The 26,837-nt window shown below is 33.4% G+C and overlaps 1 protein-coding gene across 3 annotated transcripts in view; it reads right to left on the reverse strand.

The window, feature by feature from the left end:
- Positions 1–3,987: 3,987 nt before the first annotated feature.
- Positions 3,988–26,837, reverse strand: part of COG6 (component of oligomeric golgi complex 6) — an 88,706-nt gene continuing 65,856 nt past the window's right edge. For 2 of the 3 annotated variants that reach the window (XM_036114603.2, XM_078070419.1), the window contains exons 14-19: positions 26,007–26,138; positions 25,503–25,670; positions 22,660–22,767; positions 21,067–21,120; positions 18,238–18,317; positions 3,988–5,740 (exon numbers count right to left, since the gene is read on the reverse strand). In XM_036114603.2, coding sequence (XP_035970496.2) covers positions 5,593–5,740; positions 18,238–18,317; positions 21,067–21,120; positions 22,660–22,767; positions 25,503–25,670; positions 26,007–26,138 — 690 coding nt within the window. In that variant the 3' untranslated portion in view covers positions 3,988–5,592. Of the gene's footprint in view, positions 5,741–18,237; positions 18,318–19,560; positions 19,656–21,066; positions 21,121–22,659; positions 22,768–25,502; positions 25,671–26,006; positions 26,139–26,837 lie in introns of all 3 variants that reach the window. The other variant, XM_078070418.1, reaches the window with a different exon arrangement.

Raw genomic sequence — 26,837 nt, forward strand, 5'->3', positions numbered from 1 at the left:
ATTTCAAGTTGTTCTGGTGCCATTTGCTAAAAAGATTATTCTTTCCCCATTGACAGGTCTTGGCAACTTTATAAAAAAATCAGTTGACGAGGGATGTGTGAGTTTACTTCGAAGTCTAAATTCTATCCCGTTGATGCCTATCCTTATGCCAGTATCACATTGTTTTGATTGTAGTAAGTTTTGACATTGGGAAGATTCAAGATTGTTTAGGTTATTCATGGTCCCCTATATGTCCATATAAAAATTTTGGGATCAGCTTGTCTATTTCTGGACCAAAAAAAAAAAGGCAAATGAAATTTTGATAGGGACTGCATTGAATCTACAGATCAGTTTGGGGAATATTGCCATCTTAACAATATTGAGTCTTTCATCCATGAACATGAAATGTCTTTCCATCTACTTAGACCATCTTTAATTTCTTTCAACCATGTTTTGTAGTTTGCAGTGGATAAGTATTTCACTTTCTTGGTTAAATCTATTCCTAAGTATTTTATTCTTTGTGGTGCTATTGTAAATGGAATTGTTTTCTTACTTTTTCAGATTGTTCATTACTAGTGTATAGCAATACAACAGATTTTTGCATACTGGTCTATATACTGCAATGTTGCTACACTTGTTTATTAGTTCTAATACATATATGACCATATAGATAGATAAATATAAATATATATAATAGATATACATGCTCATACCATCTTCAAAAGGACAGAGATTTACTTCTTCCTTTCCAATCTGAGTGTCTTTTATTTATTTTGTCTTACCTAATTTGTCTGGGTATAATTTCTAGTACAACGTGGAAGAGAAGTGGCAAGAGTGTACAACCTTATCTTACTCACGATTTTAGGAGGGAGAGCTTTCAGTATAATGTTAGATGTAAGTTTTTCATAAGTGTCCTTTATCAGTTCGAGGATGTTCCCTTCTATTCCTAATTTGTTGAGTGCTTTTTGTTTTATCAAATGCTTTCCCTGCACCTTTTAAAGTAATCATGTTTATTATTTATTCTATTAATACAGTGTAGTACATTGATTGACTTTCATATGTTAAACTGGTCTTGCATTCCTGGGACAAACTCACTTGGTCCTAGCATATAATCCTTTAGTATGTTGCTGGATTTTCTTGTTAGTAATACTTTCTGTTGAGGATTTTGCATTCATAATCATAAGGGATACTGGACTATGATTTTCTTATGTTGCCTTTTCTGGCTTTATTATACCAATAACAAGTGTTGGCCTCATAGAACAAGTTCGGATGTGTCCCCTCTGTTCTATTTTTTGGAAGACTTTGATAAGATTAGTGTTAGTTCTTTAAACATTTGATAGAAATTATCAGTGAAGCCATTTGATCCAGGGCTTTTTAAAAATTGGAATTGTTTGGACTCTAGTAATCAAATTGAGTCAAACTGAGTCAGAATCAATCTCTTTGCTATAGGTCTATTCAGATTTTCTATTTCTTCTTGAGTCAGTTTAGATTGTTTTTCTGTATTTGTCCATTTCATCCATATTATCTAATTATTGATGTACAATTATTTGTAGTATTCTGTTATCCTTTTTATTTCTGTATTTTATTTCTGTAGGTCAGTACTAACTTTTTATACCTGATTTTAGTAATTTGAGTCTTCTTTCTTCTCGGTCAATCTAAAGGTTGGTCAATTTTTAAAAAAAACCAATTTATTCTTTATTTTTTTTTAAAGATTTTTCTATTCTTTATTTTTATTTTTTACATATATGTTTATAAATAACAACTTCTTTACATGTAACACTGGCTAGCACATCCAATAACTGAAATAACATTTTTCTCAACATGACGAGCAAGGAACACTCCTAGAAACATCTTACATGTTTCTTTAAATCCTTGTCTGCATGCATTATGATTAGCACATACACTCTCAGAAATAACTCTTCTCAACATGCCATATAAGAAACAATTTTTCAGACTTTTTTACATGTGTATTCAAACACATCTCTACATGCATTACAGAATGGCTAGCACACCCATTCACTGAAACACTATTTTTCTGTTCTATATTTTCTGTGTCTGCCATAATCTTTATTATTTCCTTCTTCTTGCTTTCAGTTTAGTTTGCTTTATTTCTAGTTTTTTTAAGGTGTAAGGTTAGGTTAACTTATTTCTTCTTTAATGCAGGCTATCTATTTTCTTCTGAGCACTGTTTTTGTTGCATACCCTAAGTATTGGTATGCTGTTTTATATCAAACTTTCATTCACCTCGAAATTTTCTCTAATTTCCTTTATTTTCCCTTTTAACCCACTGGTTATTTAAGAGTATATTGTTTAATTTCCCTATTTATTTATTTTCCTTTTGTTATTGGTTTCTAATTTTGTGCCATTGTAGTTGGAAAAGATACTTTGTATGATTTCAGTCTTTTTAAAATTTACTGAGACTTGAATTGTGGCCTAACATATGGTCTGCCTTGGAGAATGCAGCATGTAGACTTGAGAGGAATGTGTACTCTGCTGTTGGGATGGTGTTCCATCTAGCTGGCTTACCTGAGTCCTCTATTTCCTTGCTATTCTTTATTTCTTTGTTGATTCAAGTGACTGTCTAGTATTCTTTCATTTCAGCCACAAGGACTACCTTTATTTTATTTTTTTTTTAAGTTTTATTTATTTATGGGGGGGCAGTGCATAAGCAGGGGGAGCAGCAGAGGGAGAGGGAGAAGCAGACTTCCCGCTGAGCAGGGAGCCCAACAGGGCTCAATCCCAGGACGCTGGGATCATGACCTGAGCAAAAGGCAGATGCTTACCAACTGAGCCACCCAGGTGCCCCTCAGCCACAAGAACTACCTTTAACATTCCTTTAAGGCAGGTGTGATAGTTTTTGTTTATCCCGAGCTGTCTTAACTTTGTCTGTATTTTCACAGGCAGTTTTGCTGGCTATAGAATTCTAAGTTAACAGTTTTGTTCTTCCAGCACTTTAATATATCATCTAATGCTTTCTGGCCTCTATGGTTTCTGAGGAGAATCATGATAATCTTATTGTAAATCACATGTACATGATGAGTTATCTTTCTTGCTGCTTTCAAGTTCCCCTCTTAGTCTTTGGCTTTTGATAATTTGGTTGTGATGTGTCTTGGTGTGTATCTCTGTGTGGGCTTGGTTAACTTCTTAAATGTGTATATTAAACTTTTCAACAAACTTGTAAAGTTTCCTACAAATATTTCTTCAAATACTCTTTTGGCCCCCTTTCCCATCTCTTTTCCTTCTGAAACATCCATTGTGTGAATACTGATAATATCCCACAGGTCTCTGAGGCCCTGTTCACTTTCATCCTTTTTTTCTTTTTTATTTTTTTTATCCCTTTTTCTTTCTGTTCCTCAGATTGGATAATCTCCACTGGCCTAACTTCAAATTTGCAGATTCTTTTTGCTAACTATTCAAATCTGTTCAACTCCTACAGTGAATTTTTAAATTTCAGTTATTATAATTTTCAACTCCAGAAAAGACACTTATGATTTTTGTAAAATTATGACTTTAAATTATAATTTTTATAAGTTTATAACCATAAAAACATCATTTTTGTAATTTCTACAGGAAAGATGGAGAAGATGAGTGCAGTATTTGAAGGTGGGAAAATAAGGGAGATTAATCTAACAGCTTCTATTTTCTCTATAAATTATGAGGGTCATTAAAAGTGAGGGTGGAAAAGTCATTTTGAAAAGTGGAGAGGTGAGGTTAGCTAAGAGACGGAGTAGAACTACAAAGCAATACGATGCCATCTCAAGACTGTGATCATGAATTTAAAAAGTCATTCAGTCCATTTATGTGATTCTTCTCAGGTAACATTCATCTGTTCAAGTACAGGTGCAAAGAAAGAAACAGAAGAATTCAACCAGAAGTTTTTGCGAGGCAAATACCTTTCTCTGAGAAAATGCTAACATGTATTCTCTAAGGTTATACTTATGCCACATCAAAACAGCTCAAAATGCAAACCAGGAAGTATATAGCAAATATAAGCGTTGTGTCCATGAATTCGCACTTATAATCTTTTATTTTGACTTAGTACTCAAGATAATATTGATAACACATTCTGCTCATCAATCTTCCACCATCTCAATTTGGCTCTATATTGTACTTCCTTTTCTATTAGTACATTTTCTAAAAACACATTGATGAGATGTATAAAAATATACTTCAATTATCATTGTTCTAGAAATAGTTTTAATATTTTGAGGAAACTGTATAAAAAGCCAAATACACTTTTTTCCTAGAAAACAAAGGGATTAATTAATGATAAGGTAGCAATCTTTTTTCCATTGTAGAAATAAATTATATAAAATTTAAGCTCTCAATTTATATCATACTTTATTTTCTATCTTTTATATATCACACATACTCATTGAAGGAAAAAGGCTAAAAGCATAGATTTACACCAAAAGAGGTGATAAATAACTGCTCTTACTCCAAAAGAATCCTATTAATATAAACAATTACAAATTTCAGATACATGAATAGGCCATGTTCTATAAATAATGTGTTATACATTATATGTTATATAAATATTAGTTTTATCTTACCATTTTGCAAAATATTTTAGCTTTGTCCATTTTTTCCTTATGCCTCAGTTTTCTCATTTATAATTTAAGGACTCACCTCTTTTTACAGTTTTACCAGAAATTAAGATATTTTGCTAATAAGAATCATCCTTGAAATCTTACCAACAAAGTAAAGTCACATCAAACACATCGAGATCTATTTTTTTGAAAAACACAGTGATTCTGAATCTTACTCATAGGTAAAGTTCTAAAGTCAGAGCCCAAATCATTCTTTGTGAGGGGCCACCAGGGGGTATAGATACACTGTCAGTGAGCAGTTGCTACTCAGTATTTTTCCTCTGGTGTGAGAGTAGATCATTTTTCTTTGGTTTGAACACCAGATAAAATCCGTAGTTGGTTAGGTTTAGAGTTCATACTATATAACAAATACCTATCATTAAACACTACATTTACATGCAGCACAGGGTGCCTACATACCTAAAATCCTTTTGAAGTGCGAACTTCACCTTGAATTCAGTCCAGGGTATACACAGAGTGACATCCACCCTCTTTAAATTACTTCTCATTCTCTCTCTTTTCCCACTTTTTGCTAAGTGCATATTTCTGCTCCTCAGTTTAAATATGTCAACTCACATGAATAACTAATAAGAAAGCAACTTAATCTTTAGGTAAGGAGATGTTATGTCCCATCTTTGTACTAATTCTTAAGTTTAGACAAATTTTTTATGTATGATTAATTTGGAACTAATGTTGTAAAGAAAAATCTCTCAAACCTTTCATACGACTTTTCCCCATACATTTATATTCCAGAAAACTGCAGAGCTGGGGAGGTGGCTCGCAGAGAACACAGCATCTCTACATAAGGAGCAGATACAGAGCAGCACTAACTCAGGTCGAGATTATCTTACTTACTTCCATGTATCTGTGATCAAAGAAAAGAAACCACTGGGACCTACAATGTTATGATACAAAGAAAATCGTAACCATCAAATTTCAAAGTGAAGATTAACAGACTGAAGAACAAGAAAACCTTTAGAGTTCTAGGGATGCACTATTTTGCTAAAACATTCAAATAAGATTATCAGGAGAGAAGCGTGTGCACTTGCTGCGGCGATCGGTGTAGGATGCTCTCTGGATCTCTGTATTCATTGACTGGATTCATCACAGCAGCATATACTTCACTGTAGGCTCTGCAGACTAATTCTGTAGACTGTTTTATGATCTGCTCTCTATTGATAAACAAACAATATGTGAACACACAATCCGAAAATAAAATACTAAGAATTATAAGAAGCTTCGTATTTGAACCAACACATTTCATTTTCATAATTACCACATACATACTATAAAAAAAAAATCATTGTACAACTACACAAGTTACTTACTTTGGTTTGAGGATCAAACATACTTTTTCATATTCATTATATGTTTACTGTTGCAGAAGGGCAGGGACTGTGTTTTGTTTACAGCTGTATTTTTAGGATTATTAGACAAGAAACAGAAACTGTGACCTGCCATCAATGTCCTGATCTTGCAAACGTGACTGATAACACATTAACTTTAAAGAAAGAGGCTTATCATCATTCATATTTATCAAGTCTTCGAATCTCAGAATAACTTACAGTAAACTGTCCTTTCAGCTATAGCTCCTACACCAGTAACCACATTTTAGATTTCTCAACTATTTATATTACCAGGTTAAAATAATGTGACCCTCCAACAAGTCAGCATTTTCCACAAAAAGAATTTCTACATATGCACATAAAAGAATAAAAAGTTTTCAATGAACTGAAGCAAATTTTTAAAGATTTAGAAAAAATAGCACTGGGTTCATAAAATCTGCATCAACTCTCTCCATGTTCTCATGACATTTACTTCTTGTCATTCTCAGCTACTTCTATTCAAGTATCACTATACCTAGTGATAAAAACACTATCTTTTCTGATTTTTACAACTAAATTTAAATGTGTCTTTCATGCTTCACTCCCACACCTACTTTTTTGTTCTTATTTCTGTCAGTGGCATAACCATGTTGCGTCACCTCAGTTCAGACCCTAATGAACTCTTGTATGGAGTATAGAAAAAAGCTCCCATCTGGTCTTCCCTCTTCTAGTCTCTTCTACATTCAATCTATCATAAGCACTGCTGTTCGATTAATCTTTCTAAAGCATACCTATTATCTTGTCTCTCCCTCACCCAGGGCCTTCCTTCAAGGGGTTTCTCTGGTTTCCGAGAAGTCAAAATCCCTCATCCTGTCATTTAGAATCCTTTATAATACCTTCCATATCACAACTCTAATCCTGAGGTCCGACTCCTGACTGTTCTCTCTGCCCTGCTCATTTCACCTGAATTCCTCTGCTCTTTTCCTCCATTTGCCCAGGATGCTTTTCTCTCTCTCACCTTCAATGCCTTTAATTCTCAGTAAAAATGTACTCTCTCATTTCCTGATCCTCAGAGCTAGAAATAATTATTCCATTTTGGAAAGTCCATGACCAAAATGATACTTAAGAAGACTATCTGTGGAAACATGTATCTGTGGTCTAAGAAAGAATAAAATTAACTGGACGGAATGAGAAGGGAAGTACACTTATGATCTTTGATCATCAGCACCCTGTTCTGACAGGGTCTCAAACTGTTGGTGAGGTGAAACAACTTGACATTTCTCCCAAATTGCTAAAGCTTTCAAAATGAGAACAGGCAGAAGGAAGGTACACTGAGTGAATGCTCTGAGCAGCGTGGAGAAATGCTACTGGCTACACTACCTTTTCACTGGAAGGGAGGATGGGAGAAAGTGGTTTGGAAATCTACTTAACCAGATGAACCTTCAAGATATTTTTGATTAGTGATCATTCCTATAATTAACTGAACATAATAAATGCATCAATATGATGCAAAATTATTTTCCATACATGAAACAGATGAAAAATACTATAAACTGATTTTTAAAAATCTGTTAAATATAATACACATTTGATGCCCATTTTGCAACAAGTCACATAATGAATTTTAGGCATAGTGTTTTTTGTTCTTTACTCAAAGCAGTAAGACAGATTTTGGAGGAGTGTATAAAGCATCCATTACTTATACCTAATACTCTAAAATCTATACTCAATCTGAACATAGTGTGTTATTTATACTATATAAGGAATACAAAGAGACAAGGCTATTCCCTCTCACAAGAAGTTTAAAATCTGAATATGGTACAATAATGAATATTAAATATAATTTTAAAAAATCCAGAGTAACTGGTAAATGTAGACTGAATTGTTGAAAAATCTGAATAAATTTTAAATTTTATTCTCAAGTTCAAATAATGAAAAATTTTAAATTTATTGGAGTTTAATTGTAACCCAGAGCATGTTTCTGTTTATAAGCTAAACTAGCTTACAAATGTCTACAACTCACAATGCAGCAGAAAAATCATTATAAATCTGAAATGGAGAAAACCAGAATAAAGCAATATTGCTAAGACATAAATAAATAAAATCAAGCCAATAAGACCAAGTAAGAGTTTATAATTTATTTTCAATGTTGGTATTTGATAGTACAGCATTTCTCATTCTGTTCCTCAGTTTAGGAAGCTACCAAGACAGGGAAGGGATTAAAAAATGAACCTGGCTGTACAGAACAAGATAAGAGATACCAAAGCTCATGGAGAAAAGAAGTCTTCCATGTAGTGGGGTAAATAAAGGAAAGGGCAAAGAACTGTTCCTCCTGGCCTGTCAGCTAGGTGCTAAAGCCAAACAGGAGAGAAAGGCAATGGGAAGAGAGATTCTCCAAAGTGAATCTGAGTCAAATCCAAACTGTAAAGAGCAAGAACTGTGACTGATAATGATTTTTCACATTTCTGGACAAATATAAGAGTTCACCATCACTACCAAAGCCAGGTAAAGGTCCACACTCACATTCAATAATTTTTTTCTAATGAACTACATATAGTAGAGATCAAATGGTACAGTGATGGACATTACTGTCAGAAGACCTTGACTCTAGTTGAAGCTCTGACACTTCTTAATGTTGCCTTGAACAAGTAATTTAACATTTCTAGGACTAATTTCACTACTGTAAGGCAATATATTGAGCTTGATAATATTTACAGGGTACTTTTACTCTTAAATTATTCCATTGGATTAAGGGCATTTTAATGATCTATTTTTTAAAAAAACCTCTATGTGCATCTATTTATATGCATACATACATACATGTTATTTTGGGGAATTGGGTTCCTTAAATAATGATTTATAATAAGCATATCAGTTATTTGTATATAAATATTTTTACTTTTATATACAAATCTTGTGTTAAAGGTTTTACCTTCTTGCCATTTTACTATCCCCTTTTTATTTATAGTGCTAATTATTATGTAATTAGTATGTATCTTTTATCTTAAAAAGAATATGCATGTATCTGTATATCTATCTGTCTGTCTGCCTGGTGTCTTGGCCCAAGTTATTCACTAATATCATTTAAGAAATGCAGAGTCTCGAATAATGATGAATCATTATAGTGACAAATAATCAATGCTCAAAATGGAAGTTTCAGGTATTCTCTAACTAAATACAAAATCACCAACAAATCATGTCATCATGTCAGTCATGTGCTTCTGAAAACCTGGAATGTGCTTATCTACCGATCAACTCGTGTACAGATAGGGGGAAAAAAGCAGTATTGTTTTTTAGTGGTGTATGCTGAGCACTGGTGCTAGCCTGGGCATCCACCTCAGATCTACACACTGTATTTTGATCAATCACAGCCAAGTCCATAGCTGGTGGATGGAGAGTACTTTTAGAATTATTTCTTTTTTTTCCAATTTGAATTCAATTAATTAACATATAGTGTATTATAGTTTCAGAGGTAGAGTTCAGTGATTCATCAGTTGTATATAACACCCAGTGCTCATTACATCAAGTGCCTTCCTTAATGCTCAACATTCAGTTACCCCACCCCCCACCCACCTACCCTCCAGCAACCCTCAGTTTGTTTCCTAGAGTTAAAAGTCTCTTATAGTTTGTCTACCTCTCTGATTTCATCTTATTTTATTTTTCCCTGTTCCCCTACGATCCTCTGTTTTGTTTCTTAAATTCCACATATGAGTGAAATCATATGATAATTGTCTTTCTTTGATTGACTTATTTTGCTTAGCATAATACCCTCTAATTCTATCCACATCATTGCAAATGGTAAAATTTCATTTTTTTTTTTTTGCTGGCTGAGTAATATTCCATTGTGTGTGTGTGTATGTGTGTATGCGTATATGTATACACACACATACACACATATATATATACACACACACACATATATATATATATATACACACATATCACATCTTCTTTATCCATTCCTCTGTTGATGGACATCTGGGCTCTTTCCATAGTTTGGCTATTGTAGACACTGCTTAGAATTATTTCTGTAGGTTAAAATCTAAACATAGGTCCTGCTTTTCACATAATCAAAGAGTATGAAAAAAGGCCAGTTGAAAGGGAAAAAAATTTTGAATGTAAGCTATGATCATCTATAAAGTTAGACCATTAACCTCCTTCGTCTCTTTACTACCCATGAAAATCTCGTAGGTAGTAATTTATTAGGTGGTGCTCTATTGGCCTTTGGACAGTTTAATTATCTTCATAGTGCAAATAGAACTTTCAAAAAATAAAAACATAACTCATACAAATAAAGAATGAAAGAATGTCAAAAATTTAGTAACTCCTTCATGAGGAAACTATTAAGATGGTAAAGCTGGTCATTTTGAGGAACTGGTCATTTATAGGCATTTGGAAAGGAAGGTTAGAATAAAACAGTTTAGACAAAAAACGGGTTAATGTCCCATGGAGCAAAAAAATACACAGGACATGAGGAAGCATGGGGTCTTTAATCAACAATAAGCAGAGCATCAAACTATGAAACATCCCCCCAAATAATTAAATAATTCTCAAAGGGCCTGTTAACAATGCTTCAGTGTGACATGGAAAGGACACACTGCTTTCCCAGACCCGATTTGCCCTATTTCTAAGTTTCGGAAAGTCTTTCTTATACTTAGAAAGTAGTTTGCTATACCAGTGTATCATATATCAAGGATAATAGTCATGTAGTTAATTAACTACTGGAAAAAAGAAAAAAGAAACTGAAGGAGGAAAAGATGAGGATGTTATAAAATTGTACAGAAGGGCAATACCTTTCTTATGCATCAGAATACCATGCATTAAGAAATTCAATTTGTCCAGTTATAAACATCACAATGTCCTAAAAATTTAGTATTATAAATCTCAAAAATATTAATAAAGACTAATATATGACTAAATGGAGATATCATCCATTTTAAAACATGTTCACAAAACATTTTAAATAATTATTTAAAGCATTTAGCTGTGATAAGAAATGAACTGCTTACTTCCAGAATCAGTGAGCTTGTCATTAATCAGTACTTTAGGATTTTGGTTGCCATAACAACATGACACAACTTTTATCATTACCATAAACCCAGCATTTCTAAAAATAGCTTATTTCAACATTCAGGCTCTGTGATCACTAAATTGAGCTTTATTACAGAACCACAGTTAAGAGTGCAATCAAATGCATCACAGGAGAGAAGAAGTCATTAACAGTTTAAGCCTGAAAAACTAAAAAGAAAAGATGATAATATACTTATAAATAATAGATTGGTTAAAGAATTTTGATTTTTCTTTTAACATAATACAAACATCAAAGACGTCACAATGGGTCAAGTTAATTTTCATCCCAGGTCAGTTTTCTATCACTCACTGTAAAATTAAAGTATATCTTAGGGGCATTTGGTTGGCTCAGTCAGAAGAGCGTTCAACTCTTGGTCTTGGGGTTGTGAGTCCAAACCCCACACTAGGTATAGAGATTATTTTTTTTTAAAAAGTATATTTTACATAACACCCTACCCACATATCTCACATAAGTGTTACCTATCATGCAAACATTTTTGAGCTTCCTTTAAAAATAATAAAATAATATAATCTCAACATAGGACTAATAAAAATACAGTACAGGCCAGTGTTAAAGAGAATAGGTTCTGGAATCAGAAATACTGGATTCAAATCTTGGCTCTGCTTCTTACTAATTGCTTGCCCTTGGTTCATTTAACCTTTCTAAGCAATGTCCTCTTCTGTAAAGAGGAAATAGTAATTCATGGACTCACTGGGAGGATTAAATGAAGTTAAAGGATCAATCTTGTTGAGGTATTCAGATGGATTACATTGTAGGGGTTGGGGTGGGGCAAGGGTGAAAACAGAATAGTTCAGAAGCTAATGTGATAATACAGGCACAAATGACACTTCTTTGGACCACAGTGATAACTGTGAAGATGTTCAAAAGTAACTAGTCTCCTCTCACATAACTTTTTTTCTAGATAAACATTTAATGAAGTGGTTCCATGGGAATTTTGATTGAAGTTATATTGAATTTATTGGTTTAACTAGATCACATAACCAGTTTGAGAAGAATACTATGTGACTATGTTGGAACACTGAAAATCTACAGCAAACATCACACTTAATGATGAAACATCAGAAATATTTTCACTAAAGTTCAAAATAAGATATGCACATTCACTATTACATCTACCATTTACCTTGGAGCTCTTAACCAATATAATGAGTTTAGTTATAAATACTGAAAAAGATTAATGAAACTCATTGTTTGTAGATGTCTTTACCAAAAACTAAACAATTGATAAGCTAATAGAACTAAAATAGAGTTTAGTTGCTTGGCCAGATTCAAAATTATCATATAAAATTTAGCATGCTCCCTATATACCAGCAATATCTAATTAGAACAGGTAATGGAAAATAAAAGATCTTATTATAATAGTCACAGAATAAACCTGATAATATATAGAGAAGATTATATGAGGAAATTACAAAACCTGATTGAAAATTCTAAAAGATCTGAATAAATAAAATTCCCATGTTCATAGATGGGAATATTCACTAGTGGATTATACTTTTTCAGTTCTTTTTTTGCTCATTCTTACATTAGCGTGGTGAATGTTTCATATGCACTTGAAAAGAATGTTACCTTCTACAGTTGTGTGTGGTATTCTGTATCTTTCTATTAGGTTGAGCTGATTAGTGGCATTGTTCAGTTCTTCTACACCATACTAGATTTTTGTCTACTTTTTCTATCAACTACCAAGATCGCAGTGTTGAAATATCTACTTCTAATTGTCAGTGTATCTATTCTTCCTAAATTTTTTGAGCTTATACTGCTTGTTTTTTGAAGTTCTGCTATTATTTGCACATATTTAAGATAATTATATCTTCTTCATAAATTGATTCTATTATTATTATAAAATGTCCCTCCTTATCTTTGGTATCTGTCCTGCAGTCTAATTTTTCTGATATTAATATAGCTACTTTAGCTTTATTATGATTAGTATTTGCATGGTATATCTGTTACCATCTTTTTACTTTTAAATATCTGTATCCTTATATTTAAAGTGGATTTCTTATAGATAGGCCATGCTTTTTCATCTGATCTAAGAAGCTCTGCCTTTTATCTGGAGTGTGTAAGTCTTTTACATTTAATATAGCTATTTATAAGGCTGAACTTAAGTCTGTCATCCTGCTATTTTTTTTTTTATATTTGTCCCTCTGTTCTTTTTCCTTCTCTGCTTTGTTATGATTGTTTTTTAGCATCTTATTTTATCTATTGGCATGTTAAGATAATTTTTGTTCAAAAGCTTGCTGCAAGGTTCACAATGTACCTTCAAAAATATTATATAACCTTATAACATCACAAATGTACATTTCTACTTTCCTCCCACTCCATCTTTTGTGTATTTGTTGTCATAAATTCTATTTCTATATGTTAAAAATTCCACAATTCACTGTATTTTTGTTATAAATGGTCAACTATCAACTATATTTATATTTAGTATTTCTTGTGCTCATTATTCTCTGTGAGTTTTCTTCTGGTATTCCTTTCCTTTAGCCTGAAGGACTTCTTCTATCATTTCTTACAGTGCAGTATACTAGCAATAAATCCTCTCTGCTTTTGGTTATCTCAAAATGTATTTATTGCTCTTTCAGTTTGAAAGATACTCTTAATGAAAACACTATCAAAGTAGATATTTAAAGATGATATTCTATTGTCTTCTGGTTTGCACTGTCTCTAACAAGAAGTCAGTAATATAATATACTTACCATTATTCCCTACAAATAATCTGTCTTTTTCCCTCTGGCTGCTTTCAAGATTTTTCTCTTTATCACTGGTTTTCAGTAATTTGATTATGACGTACCTTGGTAAGGTCTTCTCTGTTGGGTTATTTAACTTCTTGAGTCTGTGGGTTCATGTTTTCCATCACATTTGGAAAAAGCTGTTTTATTTCTTCAAATTTTTTCTGACTCAATCTCACTATGACACTCCAGTTATACCTACTTTAGATTGCTCAATATTATGTCACAACTCACTAAGATTCTCCATCTTTTTCTAGTATTTAATTTTTTTTATCTGTGCTTCAGTTTCTACCATACTCTTTTCAGGCCGACTGATCTTTCTAGGTTTCCAACTGACAGGCCTACTCAGTTAATTTTTCATTTTAGATATGATACGTTTTGGGTATAGAATTCTCATTTTGTAAAATTCCTTATTTTTTCTCTCAGTATGTTTTCCTTTAAGTCCCTGAACGCACCGTAAATAGCTGTCTTAAAGATTTTACCTGCTAGTTCTATAAATTGTCATTTGTCAGTTTGTTTCTACTGACAGATTTTTTTTCTAGTTTTGGTTCATATTTTCCTACTGCTTCACCTAAGTTATTTTTTATTGCATTATAAATGCTACACTGTTGATTTTATTTGTTGTCATCTTTAAGAGTGCTAAGTTTTGTTCTGGAAGGCATTTAATTTAGTTAAAGATCAGCATGATCTTTTGGAGTTTGTTTTTAAGCTTCTTTGAGTCTAAAGTAGCCTTTACTGTAGGACTAAATTAACTCTGTTTTTAAGGCTTGGACTTTCTGAAGTCTCTAAAGCATTATGCAAGTTCCAGTTATTTTTCAGCTCACAGGTTTCCAGTAGCTGTTCTTTCCCTAGTAGTCCTATTTTCCCCCCAAACTTACTTTATTTTTATTGATACAGGTATCCTGACAGTTAATGCGGGCGGCTTAAAAGGAGGCAGTTAAAGAAAAGAGGAAAAAGAAAAATTATTCTGTCTACCTCTTTAAAAAAATATTTCCTTTAAAGGCATTATTTTTTAATTATTACATTATTTTCCTAGTATATATAATAGAGGAAGATCCCTGAACAAGAGTTCTCAAATCACATCCAATTTCTGATATGCTCACTTTAGGAAGCAACTATAATTTCCTTTATTTCTTAAATTACTCATAGAAATAATTCTGAATCATGAAGAAAAGACATTGAGAATAACTTATGTATTTTAAACTATGGTTTCTGTAATCTAATCTCTATATTTACACCATTGAAAGGTGAATATTGGAGTTTGGCACTGAAAAAAGAACACACCCTTCTAATTCACCCCAAGGAAGAAAGAAAGGAAGAATTCCTTAAACCTATTTTCTTTCCCTTTTCTTCATTTAATATACGACTTTGCTTCCTGATTATTTAAATTTATTCAATAGTTTATTTTGAGGCTGAGGGATTCAATCAAAATCTCTTTGAAAGGAGTCAAACTCTAGGACAAAGAAAAGGGAGACAAGAGTGATAGGTGTCCCAAAGGTACTGCAACCATAGTAAAGTGCAGGAGAGCAGAATATTAACAAAATTTTAAAAAGATTAAAAAAGAATATTTTACATTTCAAAGTTATTTCAAATAAACAATTGACATTTTAAATAAAATATGAATAGAAAATAAATTGGTGACATAAAAATATGAAATTAATTTTGATTTAAAAATGAATTATCATTTTGAAAAGGTTCAAAATTTAGCTGAATAAAAGGTCTGGTCCTATTCTCTCAAATGTTTTATAAATAAATACTGTGCCTCTACAGTAGCAGAAATAAGAATAAAAGTTAATTTTGAAAATAAGAAAATGCCATCAATCAAAAAAAAAGGGAAAAAAAGCAGTTAGAAAATCCTTCATGGTGCATCTTAACTGTATAAAATGTCCTTTATTTTCAAAACAGCCCTGATTTTTAAAATAAGTAGCCAAATTGCTATCACATTTTTTCTTCTGAAAATATATTCACAGGTTACATTTTAATTTTAGAATACTTAGAATACTTTGCAAATAACATCTTAGAAATTTTCTGAATGAAAAAAGTGATATTGTTAAGTAGGTAGTAACCAATTTCTCTTAGTTGTCCTATTATTACTTATATGTGTATCTCAATTTTTATTTTATTTTTTTTAAAGATTTTATTTATTTATTTATTTATTTATTTATTTATTTATTTATTTATTTGACAGAGAGAGACAGCGAGAGAGGGAACACAAGCAGGGGGAGTGGGAGGGAGAATCAGGCTCCCCGCCAAGCAAAGAGCCCAAGGAGCCCGACGCAGGGCTCAATCCCAGGACCCTGGGATCATGACCTTAGCCAAAGGCAGACACTTAACGACTGAGCCACCCAGGCGCCCCACGTATCTCAATTTTTAAATGTCACTATATTAGTAAGAATTTATAACAGGATGTTAGGTACACACTATAAAAACAAAATACTAATTAAAAAAATTTAGATTTTAAAACAATATACCAAAAACTATGTTCATTTGGTTGTTAATAAAACAACAAAATTTACATTATTATTATTAATCAATAAAGCAGTAAAAGTAAATGGAAAACTAAAATACTTCAGTAATAGAAGACAAACATCTGATTTGAAATATCATTTAAGCTTTAGAAAATCTGAGGAGTCCTCACAGATAAAGAATTCAGATAGAGTCATAGAAAGTGCTTAATCCCACTGCTAGTTCTGTAATTTTACTTTAAACTATTATTAAAGTTTATGAAAGGGAGGGAAAAATCTATTTAGAAGTATCCCTGAGTCTAAGGACGTACACTTTTAAAATTTTGATGAATGCTGTCAAATTGCCCTCTAAAAGGATTGTACTAATTTATATTCTCATCAACAGCATATGAAATAAGGCCCATTTTCCCAGACCCTTTCCATTAGCATATAACAAACTTTTTATTGTCAGTAATCTGACAGGCAGAAATTCTCATTGCTGTTTTAATTTGCATTTTTGATCATTATTATGTTCTCATATATTTATTTGCCACTTGCATGTCTTCTGTGAATTGTCCAAACATAGTGCCTGTTTTTCTACTGTTTTGTCCTGATTTGTGGGATTTTGTTCAATATTAAGGGTAACCTGTCTGTTACATAACTTGCAAATACTGTTCCACATTACTGTTTATATTTTAACTTAGTTTATATTATTGTTTTCTGTGAAAAAAACAAACTTTCAAGTGTTTTGTAGCCAAATCTGTCCATTTTCTCCTTTATGGCATCTTGGCTGCATGCCATCCTTTAAAAAACACATTAAAATTTCCCCTCAATTGGCATATTATGAAAAGAATAATGGTATGTTTTATATTTAGTGATGCCCCAAACAACTCAACACTCAAATACTAAGACTGAAACATGTGGTTAAATCTAAAAGAGCTGCAGGTATTCATTTAAAAAAATAATTTAAGAAACGCACACGACAATTTGAGCCATGGCATAATGGAGTTTCTTTTACCATCTCTCAGGTCTTTAGCCTTCCATTATGTAGATAGTATGAGATCTTTCAGGATAATAAAATATAAAAGTAAAAAAAAAAAATTAAAATCATTCACTCTAACTACACCTAATATGGGAAAATTCCCTAATTCTATGCCTGAGAAAAAAATGGTCCATCCCATTTCCAGCCAATTCTAATTGATATCAAATTTTTCTGCATGTTGAGCCAAAAGCTGCCTCCTTGCTTTATTTCTTGCTGTAGACCTACTCTGCGGAAAAACAGAAAACAAGTGTACCACCACCTCTGTACCACTGCATCCTTGCAGATAATTGAAATATTTTCCTCAAGTTTGTTCTTTCCTTATTGTACTTTTTAATATAAATATCTGTTCACATGTCTAAATGACCCAACAGACTATAATCTCCATGAAGACAGTGCAAACGTCTTTTAAATCTTAATCCTTGGTGCCTGTTATACAGAAAGCATTTAATACACAACTGGGTGAATGGAAAGAAAAAAAACGTATAGAGTTGTCTAATTTCCTACTTTTACAAGATTTAAATTTGTCAATATTTTCCTTGTAATCAAGAAAGTCAGACAATATGATCTGTTTCTTATGTGATATTCTAAGATTTTAATGTATAGTTCTTTGTCTTGAACACATTCCAGATAAATATGTGATATTGAACAATTAAAAATATATCTACAGATCCAAAATAGTCCATAAAGTAGTTCATCTGCACTGTGCAATTAATATATTATTGATCCCCCATGACATTTTCAATGTCATTGTGACATGTTAGCTAATATAAGGGAATTTGGTATTATGGCTTTACACATCCAATTATATTCACATTAATTTTATAAACCACTCACTAAATAGAGATTTTGGAGCTGTATACACGCAAGCAATAAGTATGAACAGAGTCAGGTCAGATCTCCTAGGGGACCTCAGGCATAAAACTATAGATCTTCAATGGTAAATCTATTCCGAAAATAAATTTTTTCTAAGAAATGTGCTTGGTATTTTTAAAAATATATGAATCTTCACCAACTAGTTGCAACCAAAAAATACTTACTTCACTGTGGTACTTAGAAGAAAGTTCAGCTGTGGCATCAGCAAGCTGTCTGGGGCTGAGAGGTAACGATCAAACTGAACCTACATGAAACAGAGAAAGAGCAAAACATAAAGTGCATATATTTGCTAGTAGACATCTCAAATACAGCCATCACTTATAAGGGTTAAATCTTAGCAAATATACCATGGTACAAATAATGAGTTCTTTGTGATCAAAATGAGATATTGCTTCAACATTCTAACTAAAATTCCCTAAAGTGTCAACTTCTTAATGTAGTCAATATCAGCAATAACTACTTTTAAAATTCTGAATCCAAGTCATTCATCTTAATCTCCTTCACCAAACTTTTGAGTAACAATATTAACAAGAAAGGTCATCAGATTTCAAGTCTACCTTACTTTCTTAAATCCACTGTATTTGTTAATTGTTAATTTACCTATTCATTCAACTAATATTTATTGAGTACCTACTATTAGGAAGGTACTATATTAGGTAAAGTGTGTATAATGGTGAGCAAAAGAGGCCAGACCCTAGCTTCACAGAGCTTATGATCTACTGAGAAAGGTAGTAGACAAATAATAATGTAAATAAATATATAATTACAAATTGTGTTAGATGCCATGAAGGAAAACACCAAAGTACTATAAAAGTGTAAATCAGGAGGATGGACCTAGTTTCTGTGTTTGGCAAAAGAATCTGAGGAAAGGACATGTGAAGTGAGATCTTAAGAGATGAATAGGGATTAAGTAAGAGAGTGTGTAGTGGGGGCTCAGGGGGTAGCATGGGTGGGATAGCATGGATGAAGGCTTGAGGTGAGAAAGAGAATGGCTAACAGAGATCGGTTCATGTAGGTCTCCTACACTTTTTTAAAGGATTTTAATTCTTATTGGTAAAAGCATTTAGGAAACCACTGAAGGAGGGGAATAATCTGATTTAAGTTTTAAGAAGCTACATCTGGCTACAGCAAGAAGGAGGGAAGGTTGTAATGGTAGATGCAAGGATACCAAATAGGTGGCTATTGAAGCATCTTAGACCACAAGGACAGTAACATGGTAGATAGAAGAGGAGGTATTTGAGAGAACTGGATAGTAAAACCATCAGCATTTGGTTAGTGACAAGATGTAAGGGCTGACTCCCAGATCTGGATCTGTATAATTTAATTCACAGCATTATCACAATTCATAACTGTATTCTTTTCACATTTATTTAGTTGTGCAACAGCTACACTCCTTACTAGATCACATCTATTTTCATCCCAATTCTTAGCAGGATGCCTAGGAAACAGCAGATAATGTTGAAATGATAATGGACAGATGCTCTTACCACTTTCTGTGTTGGGAAACGTGGAAGAGGACCTGGGGGTGGGGCAGGAAAGACTCAGAAGAGTTCAATTCTGGGATATGCTGAACTGAAGTGCCCTGAAGCAATTCAAGTGAAGGCAATAGTTATATATAGAATGATGGACCACACACAAAACAAGTTTAAGACCAAGCACAAAATAATTTGTAATGGGGTTTAAATATATTTTGTAGGTTTATATTATGGACTGGATATGTGTTGGTGGGAGAGAGAGAGAGGGAGGAAACACATTTATTGAGTACTAACTAAGGTTACTGATCTTTGTAATGTGTAGACTTATGTCCTCATTTGGGAGGGGGGTGGAATACCTTGAAGTGGGACTACTGGGTAGTATGGTGAGTGTATATTTAACTTTCTAAGACACTTATCTTTTTTAATTAATCTAAAATTTATTCATTTTTATTTATTTTTAAACTTTTTAGAATAAAATCTTCGTATTTTTATAGTTTTTACTGTGCTGTTTGATGAACAGAAGTTGTAACTATTACTTCTCTCTATGTGTATATATATTCTTTTATCATGACATAATATTCCTTATTTATCTTATTTAGTGTTTTTAAAATCTATCATCTAATATTAATATTGTTGGCTCTGCATTCTTTGCATTGTTAGGTATCTTGTGGGCTTATCCCTTTCATATAATTTAGCTCTGTAAGATGATAGGTAACAAAGCCTTGGTATCAAAAGTAGTCCAGGAGAACTGTGTGCTACAGTCAAGCCATTGTGGTGAGTATCTAAATACTTCGGATAGGATAGGCAGTATAGTAGTTCAGAGTGTCAGTACTAGGTTGAATGGGTTTGTTCAGAGGATTAGAGTTAACATATGAAAAACACTAGCATGCTCAATAAATGCTAAAGACACTGTTGTTATTACTGCTGCTAGTGTATTATTACAAAGCTTCCAAACAAGATCACCCTATGTTGGCTAAACGAGTGTCATATGACTGGTGGATATACATACATGCCAAGTATATATGTAAGACGTGGAAACATGCTACAAGAAGTGACGCTCACAGATGTGCAGGCAAGCTCTTCACTTGAAAAGAAGGAAATAAAGTGGAGTTTGAGGAGTCTCACACTCAAGAGGAATATGTTATTTTAAGACTGGAATCCAATTTCAGTTATCACCTCAGGAAGAAATCAAGAACTATAAGCCAAAGATCACTAACAGCAGGAAGTCTTCAATGATATATAGCCTAACAACTTTTGATCTGTCATTCCTGTTTCTCCATTACGTTAGAAGTAAGACTCTGAAAATCAAGAAAACCTAAACAGGAATGATGAGGAGTTAGGGTAGAGTGGAATATTACTACAAACGTATGTCTTGGTCAGACCTTAGTTAAAGGAAACATTATTATCGCACCCAATGTGAATGTAGTATATCAAGAGATAAAAATTACCACCCAGGACAAAATTAATAATAATCAGTATAGAGGAAACCTATGTTGAAATGCTTTACTATTCACTTACCATTGCAGCCTTCAGTGCCACAGAATCTAGGTTGGGCAAATTAGCTAAAGAGCCCTGAAAAACAAAACAAAACGGCAAAAACAAGATGTAAAAAAAGGTGCTATAGTTTCAGTTCATTTACGAAATATAGTCTATTAATAGATTCCCCAAATTTGGAAATTCAGCTCCTTTCCAAAGAACTCAAGTGTCATCTCTTCAACCTCAACTACAGCAGGGACTATGACTTGATCATTTTTATGTAACTAGCACGAAGGCACGCAATCATATTTGTTGGAGGGAGTGACAAACACAAGTTTATTAACAATGGGAATACCAGGACATTTCAGATTTACATATAAGGAAGGCAAAACGCAAGGAAGCACTTAGAAAATGTCAGTAAATCATGGAGGCTTGAAGTTGCACTCTGACAACTTTAGGTAGTATAAAACAGCAGCAGAACTGATTCCTCTTTGGTAGAAATTTGCTTGCTGCTTTATCAGAATAAAACATTTGGAACTGGTGATTTTTGAAAGCCCCATTTAAAAGTTCCTGGACTATAAAATATTCTTCATGTTAATGCCATTTAAATGAGTTCTCTGCTTTTTATTTTATTTTTTTAAATTTTATTTTATTATGTTATGTTAATCACCATACATTACATCATTAGTTTTTGATGTAGTGTTCCATGATTCATTGTTTGCGTATAACACCCAGTGCTCCATGCAGAACGTGCCCTCTTTAATACCCATCACCAGGCTAACTCATCCCCCCACTCCCCTCCCCTCTAAAACCCTCAGTTTGTTTCTCAGAGTCCATAGTCTCTCATGGTTTGTCTCCCCCTCCGATTTCCCCCCTTCATTTTTCCCTTCCTACTATCTTTTTTTTTTTTTTTAACATATAATGTGTTATTTGTTTCAGAGGTACAGGTCTGTGATTCAACAGTCTTACACAATTCACAGCACTCACCATAGCACATACCCTCCCCGATGTCAATCACCCAGCAACCCCCCATCCCTCCCATCAGAGTTCTCTGCTTTTTAAAGAAAGATCCTGACATAGGTTTCTCGGGTTCCCCCATTCCCTTCTCTATTTCCACTGGGGTTCTATAGCTTAACAAGATTTTATGCTGGCCTCAAAGTATTTACCTTTCCAAAGTAATAGATCAAGATTCACTAAGTTAAAAAGGGGACGACTGCATTTACACAGTAATCTATGCATTCAATTAACTGATAGTGATATAGGACTCTGGAAAATTTATCAGTATGAATATCCTTTATACATTTTATAATACTAAGTTTTTTTTTTTCATTATTTTTAACCAAAATTACCATAGTAAAAAGGACAGTTAATATTTGGGGGCACTCTACTACATCTCAGGTAGTCATCTAGGAACTGTACATGTATTTTCTCACTTTATCTTCAGAGCAACCCTATGATACAGATATTAATATCACCCCAATTCCACAGATGAGGAAATAGACACAGAGAGATAAGTCACTTTCCCAGTGAAAAACAGCATTAAGTGGCAGAGCCAAGATTCAAACTAGAGTCTAGCTCTAGAACTACCATGCTCTAAATGGGCACTTCTCTAATTAGGATCTCCCGTGTGCTTACCTGTTCAGGCTTATGTTGCTGTACGGTGTTATAGATAGAACTCAAGCCTGCTCTAGTTAAAACATAAGAAGCTTGCTCATTTATAAGTGTGTCCAAATGTGCTTCAATCTAAAATAAAACACAACAGAAAGAAAATATTTTAAAAGAGGAATAGGACTGATGAGAGTAGAAGTAGACCACCCTGGAGTGAGCTCTTCATCAGGGACTTGCTCCTTGCCGTGGCTATGAGGCCAGACCATGAGGCACAGGAGCTGCTTCTGTGACAAAAGCTTTTCCTTCCCCAAAGAGGAAGTCCTTCTACAAAAGGGAGAGAAAATCTCACTTTAAAAATGATAACTGAAGAGGACTCCAGGACTAGCCACTAGTCAAAAAATCTGAGTTGCCTGTCAGCTCTTTTAAAAGATGGCACTAAGCAAAACACAAACAAAAAACAAGAAACACTAAAAAATAACAACAGTGTAAAATAAAATATTTAGGAAGACTTCTGGGAAGATGAAGGCCTTATGTTCCTGACCTCCACATTCCCTTACCCTCCCAACTTATTGGACTGACTCAACCAATCAAATGTGCCGTCTGGAGAAGCAGGTTTGTTATAATTAGGGGAGAGCTGAGGACCCAGCAGAAGGTTGGTCAAAGATTTCAGGTTTAGGAACTGCCCATGAAGATGTGAACTAGCAGACGTGAGTTGTATATGCTCACCTGCTTTGTATTATCTTTGAGGAAGCCATCCAATGCAATGGGGGCAGAATCCACACAAATGGACTACCCTAATGGGTTGAAGTATCCCCTAGTGGGAAGAAGTCTGCTGCTCCCTTACTTTTACCAGTATAGGCCCGAGAGTTTGGGAGTCTTCCACTTTTCCTGACCAGGGAGTTCCCTCAGTTTTACCAGTTTGTTTGCCCACGCCACAGTATACTAACTGTGCTCTTAATATCCGAATGCTTGCCGTTGTCCAAGTAAACTCCAATAGCTGAGCCCTTCCCTCTTAAAAAAACTTAAACTAACTTAAAAGAGGTGAATATGTTCTAAGAGAAAACCCATCTGAATAATTAGAACAAATATCTTTTCCGGAGGCAACTCTATTAAAAGACACAGAGTACTTTAATTTTTTTTTTTAAGTGAATGTCCAGGAAAGTACAATTAGAGCCCTTAAGTCACTAGACTTACTGGAAATCAAAGAGAAACAAGATGTGCAAATATAAACATTTAATGAAAGAGTTACTGCTAAGAACCGAATGAGTATCTGAAGAAGAACAGAAGAAAAGTAATACGTAACATCAAAGAAAGATTAAATTAAAGAGATATAAAAAGAAATTAGAAGAGAGATTCTGGAGATAAAACCAACTAAGGGCAGGAGCTTCAGAATATAAAAAGTAACAGATGGAAAAGTGATAATTAATTAGATAGTAAAAAACTTTATTGAGCAAAAGAAAGGGTTGAATCTTCAGACTGAAATGGCTCTGCAAAATCCAAATGGAAATAACAGAAAAAGAGACATACCAAAAAATATCCTGAGGAAATATCTGAACTCAAAGGAAAATCCGTACAAGCTTCTAGATGGACAGAATAAGTCACCACAAAGAAAAGAGAATCAGACTAGCCTGAACGCCTTACTTGAAACACTGGAAGAAGGCAAGTAAGAATGGAAGAACATTAATAGACTACTGATAGAAAAACTCTGAAAATCAAGAATCTTTTTTACTCCACAAGGTGAACTTTCTTTGGAGGGCCTAAATAAACCACATCTTCCAGTATCTGCATCATTGTACAGTCCTCTCTCACACTGACTCTGGGCTGGCCCATGCAACAAGCATTGGCCAACAGCCAATGAGCAAGCATGGAGTAAGTACAGGCTGCCTAGGCACTTACACACTGGGGCTTGTCCCCTTGGAATGCAAAACATGACCACGGAATAGTTAAGAAACACAGATAATTGGGGATAAAAGAGATTGATGAACACCTGATATATCTGAACTTCTTGAGAAAAGATTTAGACAAATGGTAGAGTTTGGGGGTTGAATTAGTGATAAATACAGTAAAAACCAATGAATTAAAAAAAAAAAGAATTTTATTAATTCCACAAAAAAAGAGTTATGTAAGGAAGGAAAATTAATCATACTTCATTATATTTCTTTTAAAAGAAGGAATTAGAAATTAGAAAATATCACAAGTTTAGATGTATCAAAACTTATTCCTTAGAAACCCCTAAAACTTTAACAAATGAATTTTTACCATAGCCACTGCCAAATTACTTCTTTACTTGTAATAACACAGAACATTCAGAGTTTTTTCTTAAAAACATATTTACCAAAATCCACTATTTCAAAATCAGAAGCCAAGTATCTGGTAAATTTTACAAATGGCTTTGTTTTAGCCACTTTACAAACTCTTAAGCGATACCATTTGGCTTATAGGACTAGAGTCACTGGTATAACAAACTGTAATGTTTTGCCTAACACTGGTTTACACATAGATAAAAATATATCTGTCCTCTGTAACACCTTCTGCACTAGCTAGAAAGCTTGAAAAATATAGCATATTATTCACAGTTCAGAAACTGAAATCTGCATACAGAATAACTGTTCCAATCAATAAGAAAAGCTTCATTCCATCATCACAAACTATGGTTTGAATAAAATGTCGTATTTATTATATATTCTAGCTTCCCCCAAACAAATCCAAACTACCGAGTGTGTGTGTGTGTGTGTATGGACTTCCATCAGATTATACCAAAGGATTTATAGAAAGTAGGTCACTAAAATTGGATTAAAGCCAGTAACTGAGATCGTATACAGAAAAAAAGGCTCCATCACAGTGAGCTGTCATCTTACGGTAAAATTTACCTGAAACTGTAGCATTTCTAGACGTCTGTCAGTGAACTCAAACAGAGCTAGTGTTGTCTTCATCATATATAGTGAATTGACCATGAAAGTGGCCATGTCAGCTGTGCCTAAATTGCTGGCAGATACAGTACACATTTGGAGGAGAGGATCCAAGACACATGATAAAACCTTTAAATGAAAAATAAAATGAAATTTATTTTTTATTCCCCAATCAGTGATACAGGACCTGGGTGAACAGTACTTCAGAACGAATATCAAACTAACTGGAAGGGGGCCAACTTACAGAAGTACATTTTAAAAAGATTAAATGGTGCAGTAGTCATAATGTTTACAATGAGCATCACTGAATAAAATACTTTTCAAATTAAAGAGAGCTGGTTTAATATTTGAAGGAAAAATCAATGAGAAGGATTGTTAAAATGTATGGGTTATAAAATGCCAGAATTTCAACAGAATGTATAATAGGGAGCAATAAGTAATTATTAAAAATGATTTATAACATACTTGCACAAAGTCAGCTTGACGGGCATCTAATGGTACAACTGAAGAATCGTGAGATGCCAAAACTTCACGCAACAACATGAGTGTCTGATTTAATGCAGAACTTGGTCCAAGATCAGGTGGTGGGAGTTCAACCTAAAATAAAGGGTGGTTCATCCACTGCTTACATTTTTCCACTAAATTTTGATGTATAAATAAATGCAATTCATAGTAAAATAATACATATAAAGATGTAAAGCTTTGACATATTATAAAACCTATAATTTATCAGTAGCTTATACTAATAAGCATAGAAAGTGACACAGAAGTTTTTTGTTATATTATTACAGAATATATTCTTCTCATAGCAGTGTAGAATTTGTACTTCCAAAATTCAGAAAATTATAAGAAAACTTAGTGGTCTTTGAATTGTAGAATTATATTTTTATACAAACTTGAAATGGATTACTGTTTTGTTTTTTTTTTAGCCCAAGTCATAAGAAAAAGGCAATCCAGAAACCACCACTCCCCCAAAAGTAACATAACTGAGAATCGTCATCCACCCCAGGCCCAAATCTCAGAGATTTTGGTTCAATATGCATAGGTTTGGGGCCTAGGTATCTATCTTTCAATAAGCACCACAGGCGATTTTCAAGGGATTGGTGTATGGGCTACACACTTCACAAAAATGCAGTACACACTGTATTCTACACAGTAGAACACTGCCACTAAAATCTTAAGAACTCAAGTTAAAGATTAGTTTTACATTTTAGATTACCATTTACTAGTTGTGTGGTCCTGGGTAAGCTCTTTAACTTCTCAGAGCTTCAGAGAGATTCTGTAAGGACTAAGTTG

The sequence above is a fragment of the Halichoerus grypus genome, chromosome 4 (assembly GCF_964656455.1).
Source record: "Halichoerus grypus chromosome 4, mHalGry1.hap1.1, whole genome shotgun sequence".
NCBI classification, from domain to species: domain Eukaryota; kingdom Metazoa; phylum Chordata; class Mammalia; order Carnivora; family Phocidae; genus Halichoerus; species Halichoerus grypus.